Source organism: Perissodus microlepis, chromosome 6 (assembly GCF_051167445.1).
Source record: "Perissodus microlepis isolate ML-2025 ecotype Zambia chromosome 6, ASM5116744v1, whole genome shotgun sequence".
Lineage (NCBI taxonomy): Eukaryota > Metazoa > Chordata > Actinopteri > Cichliformes > Cichlidae > Perissodus > Perissodus microlepis.
The window spans coordinates 15,347,268-15,358,187 of record NC_140466.1 but is presented as its reverse complement, the minus strand read 5'-3'; the positions used below and the strand labels follow the sequence as shown (position 1 = coordinate 15,358,187).

Sequence of the window (10,920 nt, the reverse complement as noted above, 5' to 3'; positions counted from 1 at the left end):
GTTATTGGTGCTACATAAATAAAATTGAATTTAACTGAACTGAATTGAATGTCCAATGTTAAATCCACTTCAAAGAAAATTTCACTAATACCAGCCAACAGCAGCACTTACTAACAAACGTTCAGGATACCATCAAAAGCAGAAGTGAGCTTCTGCGACTTGTATTAGTTTTCACGCATTTCACCTGGCATTGCCAGCTGAGGTAAACAGCAGACTAACAGCCTGCATTTACTACAGATAAACTACCAAAACTACCACAGTGTGTTTTTCCCTACAGCAACCACTGTAACTAGGATTATGCAATTAAATTGGAAGGGGTAACAAACCAGAATTCAGTTGGCTGCAATCTAAAGGTGCTGAGATTTTACACATTGCACCTTCAACATAGCTCTTGGCTGTTACTTTGGAGCATTATAAAAATGTTCACCAGACCATAAAATCTGCACGTATGGAATCACAAGTAAAATATGCTAAAATCAGCTTTAAAAGTTTGATTTTAGTTGCCCCCCAAAAAGCTTTTTTTCCCTTCTACTATTAAAAAACATACAATCAAACAAAGAAAAAAAAAACAAAACAGGACAAGATACAAAATAACAGACAAGAAAATTTGCAGTTTATTAATATAGTCCGAAAGAAGTTCCATAATCCATGGAAACATTTTTTTTTTCGGTGCATGTCTTTAACAATCACATTCTATGAGGAGAAAAAAAGAACAACATTAAAAGCCACAACTTTGTATTTCAGTTACAGACAATTTTACTTTTTTTTTTCTTCAAAGTAAAGAGAAAGGCAAAGGCAAAGTACCCCCACTCCCACAACCCACCCGCCGTCCTCCCCTTAAAAAAAACAAAAAACAAAAAAACAGACAGCCTTAAAAGTAACAGGCTTCTTTTTGTTTTTTCCTCAGTACAACCCACAGTGCTTTAGCAGAAGGATAAGCGCTCATTGGTTAAGGATTACACAGCATGACGACGCAATGTAAAATTTTGCTAAAACATTAGATGACAATGGGTGGGATGGGAGTGGAAGAAATTTCAGCAAAAAACACACACAAAAAAATGAAAACCCTCCATCAAACCCTGAACCCCAGAGTCTGAGTCGACAAACGCCTGCAGTACAGCAGCAGGGTTTGGACTCCTCCCTCCCACTTGTGCATAGATCATGATCCATTAAAAACCAGCTTTATTCCTCCTCTTCAACATGCCTCTGAAAACCATCTGTTACATGTTAAGAAATCTCTCAGCTATTGAATACCTGTCACAGGAACTGACATGTTAACAGGCAGGAGAGATGATTTTAAAACAAGCAAACAAAAAGTGTCTTGCACGTGCTCCTGAACTACAGGATGGAAACTCAAAGTCAAAACATACAAATGCATTTTCCTGTCACTGTCATAATGACAATCAAACCACTGATCGCGTTTAAATGTAAAGCAATTTCTACTTCAAATTTCACATGTAAAGCGCTCCACTTTTCTCAAAGTTGATTCTTAGTCTTATTTGGTAAATATGTGACTTGCTACGAACATTTTTTGTTGTTTTAAAGAAACAATGGTACTCTCTATATTCTGTTAAACTCATAAACTTCAGTGCTTTCTTGGAGTTTAATAGTTCTCAGTTGCTTATTTTCACACGAACATCAAACCTAGAAATGACGGAGTTGGTATCTGGAACCCTGGCCTTCCTGAGACAAAATCCACATCTTTTTTTTTTTTTTTTTTTTTAATGAGTGTGCAAGATAGTGAGTAAACTGCGTTGCAGTATTACAGAAAACATAAAATCACCACGTAACACATACAGAGATAGTCCATCGATACTAAAAGAGAAATTAAAAATTGAAATATGACAACACTGATCAATCCCAGAGTTCTGAAAGTAGCATAAATCTTCATTTTGCAAGATTTTCATGTCCATATTTGATGGAAGATGAAATTTGTCCTTAAAAAAACCCAAAACAAAACCAAAAAACATTCCTGTTTCCTTGAACTCAGATAAATGAAATGCTTTGTAAACGACAGGTGGCTTTTGCAAAATAAAAAAAGAAAAGATAGGCACCTCTGAAATGAGTCTTATAACAAACTCACCTCCCACACTTTATCCCTTTCCGTCTCTCCATGAAGTTAAAATCGGGATTACTAGTCCTTCTACAGCTATCTATGGCCACAGTTCTTTGTTTTTTTTTGTTACTCTTTTTTTTCCTTTTATCATTTTTTTTGCACATTTTTCTTTTTTAAATTTTTTTTCCTATTTTCTTTTTTATATAATTGGAACAAAATGGTGCAATACTCAAGATAATCCTTGTATTGGATTATTCCACAATAAAAGCCACTATAAGGTAGATAAACTTTTTACAGAATGGAAAAACAAAGTCCTTGAGTAAACATGTACACATGAATTGTCACCATCGCCCCTCCGTACTTAGACTCGTTTAACTACGATTAGCTGAGTGAGGGGTAGAAGACACTCAGTGCAACGTTAGAAGATAACAACGTCTATCAGAATCGTTTTTGACAGATCATCAACAATAACAACAACGAAAAAAAGAAGATATAAACAGACACAAAATATAACGTACTGAGTGGAACATAACAGCAGGCCACGTGCCCTGTACACACAGTTTCTTGAGCACACATTCATACAAACATCTGACTTTCAAGCACACATCTAAGATGACTTTGTTTTTTTCAAAGATTTTGTATTTGTAACTTAATGCAATACACATCTGATGTTCTCGAAAAGCCCCTAAGTGTACCTGTCAGATGGAAAGAACAAAAAAATAATAATTACTGACTTCACATTATGTTATTGGCGTTCAATGATTCAAGTATTTCTGTTCAATGTTTTGTTTTGTTTTGATATGTTTGTGATTTCTTTTTTTTTTTTTTTTAATCAACTGGGTAAAATATGCATTAAACCAGGTGATTCAGGTTGGGCTTTTAGGCAGCCTAATTAACAAACAAATAACACACATATACAGTACAAACACTTCATAGTACTGTAATATGTCATCAAAACCAGAACGTGCATATCTGACTCCGTACAAGAAAGACTTTGCTTTCAATCAGTCAAGTATCAGTTTATACCTGACCCAAATTCTTTCCTTTGTCTCACTTATTTGCGGGGAAAATACATATTGCTCATTTTCAGCTGTGTTAAACCAAGACCTTTCAAACTAAAATGAAAGTTTCAGAGGTTACGATCCAAGAAGTCTGAAGAGGTGATACCACACACCGTACTCACAGTATATATATATATATATAGATATATATATTTATATGTAGTGTATACATATACTGCTATCTAGAACAGAGCTGTAGAGAGGAGAGCCTCTCGATGCTGGTGCAGCATGGGAAACCCCCTTCACTGTCAGGGTTCTCCAGTTAGTACAGGATGCTGGGAGGTCCTCGGCTATTGGGTCTGTCTGAGCTTGGATCAAGGCAGTTACAGAAACAGGCAATAGTGATTTTTGCTTGTGTGCTGCAGGACTGCAAGTCCTGAAAGGTAGCCTTTTCCCGTTTTCTTATTTTTATTTTTTTTTTAATATATATTTTTTAAGCTTTTTTGTTTTTTTGTTTCATTTTTAAGACTTTGTACCTCTTGAAATGTGCCTCTCTGCTCCTGCTGATGCAGAATCAGAGAGTGAGGCTGATACAGTGGGCCCAAGCCACCTGGGTCTGTGGAAATGTACAGTTCAGTGGGCCTGCTTTGAGCAGGGCACAAACGTAAAACGAGATAAATACAGCATCCACAAAAAAAGGCACCCCAGCCACCGCTCTGCTCCTTTAGATGTTGGTAGCAGAGGCTGATGACCAGAGACGTTTCAGCTAGAAGTGCAGAGCTTTTAACATATTATAGATCTTTTTTTTTCCATTTAGATTTTTTAGCATTTTTAAGATTTTTATGTCAAACTTCATAAAAATGACGTTAAAATGCAATTTCATTTTTGGTTTTAAAAAAATATGTACCCGGGATTACCCATCATCAACTGTGCACTGTAGCAAACTGGAACCCCCAACTGAGTAAAGATTTTCTCCTTAGCTTGGGGCATTCCCCACAAAAGCATAAAAAAAAATCTCAGTCGCTTCAGGGTGTGATGCTGCCGCCCTTTTGTTTGATCCCTCCTGTCCCCCCCTACACCCTCTGCAAAGGTCATCAAAGCTCCTCCAAACAGGGAACAGAAGTGCTCTCTATAAATATACAGTATGACACAGCAAATTTATATTGGCACAATACATTGGCATCTTTTTACATGCAATAATGTCTCCCCAAACAATAACAAGAGGCCATATTTTTGGGAAGAGGATTCAATGCGAGCCTCTTCCCCCCTACAATAAGGATTCAGTTTCGAGGCATGAGGTCTGTACGTCCTGCTGCGTGCAGATGGCCTTCGAAGTTTTAGACTTTGCTCTCACAGTAGAAAGGACAGATACGGAGAGCTGCATCTCATACTTTGTATCATCAACTCCCCTACCCTGAGATCAAGCTGGACAGAAGCGTCTTCAGCTCAGAGAGAAAGGCCGACCTTTTGATAAAGTGTTCTAACTTTTAGATACATGACAGTGTTCTGGTGGCTGAGCCTGACTTTACAGAAACTGCGGCCAGTTTGAAGTGCTGACAGGAGCGCGTGGGGGACAATTGTTAGGATATGCCAAGCTCTGGGAGGAGTGCTCATTCCCAAGACAGCTTTGGCGTGCTGTAAAGGGCCCCAGCCTCTCGTCTTTTTGCATAGAAACAGATATGAGGGCCTGTAGGTGCCTGGTCAGGGGAGGGCTACTGGGTCTTCTTGTGGTGGAGGAGGAGGAGGAGGAGAGGAGGTCATAGCATAGCAGCTAGGCAAAGGGCAAGGGGGGACAGCCTGCGGGCAGGTGGAGCAGCTTGGAGCGGCAAACACCCACATCCCCGTCTGAGACACCTTTTTTTTTTTTTCTTACACATCTCAAGATACTACCTGGAAGTACTACAGAATACTGTCAAACGAAGAAAGCATGATCAGTTAAAAACAAATAGACAATCATTAACGGTCTGTAGTATTGATCCTCATTTTGCATTCAATACACAGGATGAACATACAGAGGCATCTCTGACCAAAGTGTTTCTGCATATGAACAGTGAAGGGCTAGTTCAGCAGCCAGTACTTTGTAGACCACTGCATGTAGATAAAAATAACAATATAACACACTGGAAAAAAAAAAAGTCAAATGATCTTTTCCAAAAAATACAAAGTACACTGGTAAAAATTCCAGAAATATGACTATTACATCTTCCAGCTAAAGTGATCTTTGTGTCAAAGAACTGAGAGATGGGAGGTGGGGGAGAGGGCAGGATGACAGCAGGGTCGAGTGGTAGTGGGCCCCTGTTGGAGATGCCGTGTGTGCGGCAGAGAGCCGTGATTGGCCAGTCCCGGAGGATCTGTTTTTCACGCCAGACTGAGAGACGGTCAAGTGGAGCCCAGGAGGAAGTGCTGCGCTGTGGGGCTGCCGCTTGACATCCAGAGGACCACAGCAAAGAGGCACTCAGTGGACACTCCCCCACCTCACCCCACTCTGACCCAACCACCGACTGACTGGATTGGCTGTCCAGCGGGTGTCAGAGACCACTGACACTGCAAAGTCTAGAGCCTCCAAAGAGAGCAAGGATAACAATTTTTGGAGTAACAGTGATAATCACGTTGATATAGTTCAAAGGGGAAAAAACCAAGAGTGAAGTTTTTTCCCCTAAAAGTCCAATGGTACAGTTCAGTTTTGTTTCCCTTCAGCCTGCTACCAGAGGAACAACGCCAGACACGTTTCCATGGAATAGATACAGTACATAAAAGAGCAGTACTTTTTTGTGTTGTTTTCATCGTTTTTGCTGCTCCTTTTTGATTTATTGGATTGCAGTTGAAGCGATTTGCTCTTCATAAGTGCTATGATAAAACCCTTAGAACTCAAAAAAAATCTTAGTCTCTTCTGTTTGTACAGTACCAAACGCAAGGAACACTCGTAGGTCTACTGCATTAGGAGAAACCCCTCTTATTTGGTATTGTGCCAGATGCCCAGAACCATCCAATCCCGCTGTGGTTTCAGTCTCTGTTGGGTGTGGCTGTGGCACGCAGAGAGGAAGTGTGCATTGTTGTGTACCCCAGTGTCACTTTTTAGTACAATTTGCTGCATACACAGTTCAACAGCTGCTTCTTCCTCTTTGCAGAATTTTCCCAACAGTTTCAAGGGGACTGGTGGTCTGGAGGGAATCCAAGTTTTGAAAAATGGGGGTAAGGTGGGGTTTTTTTGTTTTTTTTTTAAGTTCCAAAGTCTTTTTGCTGAAATCAGCAACATTCAAAACATAAAAGACAAACAAGAAAACAAAAATATTAGACAAACCAGCTCCGGTGGACATCGACTGTGGACGGAAGAAAGGTCTATGGTGTATATTGCACAATGTAACTGTCACTTGAAAGTAGAATTGAGGTTTTTTTCCTCCGAAAATTGGCCGACCATAAAGGCCGCTGGGCTTCATAACAAATCTGTCATTAGAAAATTCGACAAAGCACCAGAAAGCAACTGGGTTCCGATTTTAAAGGTGACCAGAAGGATCCGGGCTCACAGAGGTCAATGATTAGGTGCCACCGGACATACATATTCATAAGGAAATGGACAAACGCAGCAAGGCTGACAAATAATCTTCTCTCAGCTTATTCCTTGTGATGGGTGTCAAAACTTTTGCTTGGATTTAGGCCTACCAAAGAAACAAAATACAACAACAAAAAAACAACTGTGTCAATCCCTTTAAGACAAATTAAAATAATACGTAGATGATTGGTAGTGCCAGTCACATGGCGTGGCCAGGCCTTCTTACTGCCCGGCGACAAAGTCAGTCACCAGTTGTGTCCTGTACCGCTCGCTGGCTCAGAGGTGAAACTGTGCAAGATTTCAGCTTTTTCTTCAGTTACAAAACAAAAAAAAGAACAAAAAACAAAGACGGCTTGGGAAGGACCTGGGCCAGAGAGCACTTAAGGCTAATATTAGTGCTGAGAAACAAACATTAACATAACTAGTAAAGGTCTTTGAACAACATCATTGGCCATGGATATGCTGGGAATGGTTGTTGTAAGTCTTATTTTGGGATGATTTTTTTTATTTGTTTTTAGAGGGAAAAGGAAAGTCTCAGATGGCAGCTTTGATTGCTTCTCCTAAAAAGAAATCCTCCCACAGAATGCCATGAATACTTATGGAAAAACTAATAAAACAGTTAAAAGGTTTCTTTGTGTTGTGTCTCACTTCAGTTTTTTTTTTTTTTAATATAATGCATTTTAAAAAATACCAAGAGGACAAAGAGGGCTGTTTTCCCTCAAAAACAAAACAAAAAACGGCAAACCAAATGAGAAAGGGACCAAAGTAAAACAAAAGGACTGGGGTCTGCAGTCTGTGGTAATGACCCCAACCTTCTGATTTACAATTCACAGTTCAAACAGTTCAAATTGATACTGATTATCACCACATGATTTGCTTGGGTTTTGCTCTTGTTCACATTGATTTTTTTTTTCTTTTCTTAATCCACCCCACCCTCCACCAATGGCTTACATGACATGGTGGCGGTGAGTTAGTTGGTTGGTTGGTTGGTTAGTGTGTCGTGGCATCATCCTACATGGACTCCCCACTCAGCAGATCTCCAGGCAGCAGGGTGTTAATAGGGGTGGGGCTCCCAATCACGCGTGCGTCCTCTCCACTGGGCGGACCCCACAGGCTGGAGTACTGAGGCACACCGCCCCACAGCAGGTCGCCTCCGCTGGCCTTGCCTCCGCCGGTGCTGCTGCTCCACTGGCCAATTGAGTGGGACTGCGCTGCCCCGCCCATTCGGTTTTGATTGGTTCCCGGGTTGGCCTGCCAGCTCGTGGTGTTTGCCCCCAGCGACTGGCCTTGTGCAAAAAAGCGGTTCACTTCCTCCTCGCCAGCAAACTCCGCCAGGATTGTGGTATTTCCGAGCACGCACCTTAACGCACAGAAGAAGAAGAAAAAAAATATGAATGGTTTTTACAATGAGGAGCAAACCAGACATGACAGATGATTGCTTTTAATGTTATTCAATTGTTTTTGTGCTTAATGCCAACATTACACTGTAACCACATTTAATGCTGCTGATAATGAAAAGTGGGTCACAAGTCTTGTATTTTGTTTCCATGGCAACAAACTATTAGCTAAACCGAATCAGGGAACTCTCATGAGACTCACAGAAATAACAAAGCGAGCGTGCAGCCTAAACACGCGTCTCCACACTGCTCTTTTCCCATGATGAACTAATTATCACAACAATCTCTGTAATTTTGCAATACATCTGACCACGGTGTGACTCCCCACCCCCATGTGACTGTCCCAGACACAAAAATAACATTGCTTGGAATTATTGAGAATTTTCCCCTGTTTTTAAGTCCACTTTTGCTGATGTAAGAGACTTGTGCTAACGCTTACATGTGCAGGGACTTCTGGGCCTTGGCAGCCTCGTCCTTGGAGCTGTAGCGCACCACAGCATTCCCCTGGGTCAGGTTGAGATGGAATGTGATCAAGGGGCCGTGCTGCATACACAGGGTCCGCAGAGTTGAACCATCAATCTGAAGCAAAGAACAAGACATTAGCACACTAAAGTTGCAGTCACAACTATCTTACCATTTTATCTCAAACACAGTCTACCTTCTGTTTTTATTCCTTTTTCTTTGTTTCTTTTGTCTTTTGTAATTGCAACTATATAAAAGGTTACACCAGCAGAAATCTACAACTGCAGATTCAAATGTGAGCAGACTAAACTCGAATTCCTCATAATGGCCCAAGGTATCAGTGAAAAACTAGCAAAAAAAAAAAAGAAAAGGAAAGGAAAAGAAAAGAAAAAAACAAGAAACGCATACGCACTTGTGGGGTGAGATTCCTCAGCACCAGCCAGCTGCTGGTTCTGTTGGAGCTGTCTGTACTCCATGTGGTTCCCTCTGTAACACGGATGCAGACAGAGTTAAAAAATTAAGAGTTTTCTTAGAAAAATGATTTGCAGAAATACTTTCATTACAAGTTATTTGACTCAATGTCAAAACTGAATCTTGGTCAGGCACAGGCACGCATTGCAAGAAGCCTAGATGCCTTCTTTCTAAAGAAAGATAAAGTGAGTGTGTATCAAAGTGACAGTGCCCTTCTAACAGAAAGAGAAAAAGAGCTGTATTCAACATACAACAATCTCTGATATTATGAGACTTTTTCCAGAGCCCTGAGACTCTGGGCCTTGAGGTCTAAGAGCTCAACAACTAAGGAAAACATGACACCAGTTGCTATCTATTCCACACACTAAATTTATTTCCTCTTTGCTGCATAAAGTATAGATCTGTCATGTCAAAACCAGGTCACGCGAAAGCTGGTAAACCTCAAGATGTCAGTTTGGCAGGGTGTGTTCAGGCAACCTTTACAATACCAAGCGTTGGGTTATGCAGAGTCGCAGCTGTGAACACCACACCTATGCATAGGCAACCATGTCTGTGGCTTGCGTGTAATACATCATAGAGATGTATTCGCCTGTATTCGTGGTCACAGCAATCTGCTCGAATGTCCTGATTTGTCCTCTGTAAATTACAGGCACTGTACGCGGCTTAAGCTCAGCAATTTCAGAGAAATTGTTAGAAGCAACCTGATATTTATTTGTTCATGAAGTAAATAGCCAATATTGCAGTTATGATGATACACTGTTCTTTAAAAAAGCAGTTTAACCCACATGATGATCATTAACTAAAGCTGAAATGATAATTTAAACTAAAAATAGGCATTAAAAACCATTTTAGCCACCTGAAATAAATATAAATGAGACTTCAGAAAAAAAAAAGAAAATAAGAAAATTACTTGTAAAGTGCGTTATTAAAAAATAAAAAAGGAATAATGTCTTTACTTTATGTTACTATAATCAAATTTATAAACGCAACCAGTCTGAGCAGGCTTTGGTGAATCTGGTTATTGAGACTGTCTACATGACTGTGTTTGTATAGCTTGAAAAGAAACATCATATCGTTATAAACTTTCTAAATCACACAATCTGACTCTTCCTCATGTAGTAAAAACAAAACTAAAACTAACACTGAATAAAAACTAAACTAAAACTAGACACAATAGATACTGAAATGAGAAATCTCACTCAGGAAACTCATTGAAACTAAATTCAATTCAAAACAGAACGACACAAAATAAAAACAAGAACTGAAGAAAAATGTAAAGTGGAGTAATCACACACCTGAAGTGCCTGAATCACACACTAAACTGTCAATACTCGTGTTTTTTTTTCCTCTTTTTCCAATAGTATGCTTATTTTCAATGAAAACTCATAAGTGATGACGTATCAGATAGTTTCACATCACTATTTCTGATAAAAAGAAATTGAGTGCTCACCAGAGGAGTATGAGCCACTCCAGCCTTGAGACAGACCCAGCGAATTGCCTCCCCAGGTGGAGGAGGGCTTGGTGTTAGTGAGGCCTGGCGGAGGCCGTGATGGGGCTGTGGTGCTGCGTGGCCCCTGTGGGACTTTCCAAAGCTCGTGGGACAGAGAAGCTTGGCTCTGAGAGATGGGCCCTGGGGACCAAGTGGATTTCATGTCAGACAATTTACCTGTACATGGAGAGCAGAAACAGAGAAAGAGAAAGAGGAGACTGTTAAAAAATGTTTTTTAATGTATTTATTTTTTTATATGTAATATGACCGTTCAACTGGATCATCTGGAACTTCTTTATAGCAGCTTCAAAATGTGGAAATGAACAGCAAAACAAGCCACAAACCCACCTGTCTTCAATTACACCATACTTTGCAAAAATGTCTACAAATAAAAACTTCAAACATCTTTTTTTAAGATTTATGAACACGTAGGGTGTGTACCAATGTCACAACCAGTTAGGTGAGGCTTGTTTTTTTTTGTGGGTTTGGTCAAA

The 10,920-nt window shown here is 40.0% G+C and overlaps 1 protein-coding gene across 4 annotated transcripts in view; it reads right to left on the bottom strand.

Annotated features, from left to right (window-relative positions):
* Positions 1–591: 591 nt before the first annotated feature.
* Positions 592–10,920, bottom strand: part of tnrc6c2 (trinucleotide repeat containing adaptor 6C2) — a 54,928-nt gene continuing 44,599 nt past the window's right edge. For all 4 annotated transcript variants that reach the window (XM_084930994.1, XM_084930992.1, XM_084930991.1 and 1 more), the window contains 4 exons: positions 10,388–10,603; positions 8,879–8,952; positions 8,444–8,583; positions 592–7,967 (listed from right to left, as the gene is read on the bottom strand). In XM_084930994.1, the coding sequence (XP_084787120.1) occupies positions 7,619–7,967; positions 8,444–8,583; positions 8,879–8,952; positions 10,388–10,603 (779 nt within the window). In that variant the 3' untranslated portion in view covers positions 592–7,618. The remainder of the gene's footprint in view (positions 7,968–8,443; positions 8,584–8,878; positions 8,953–10,387; positions 10,604–10,920) is intronic.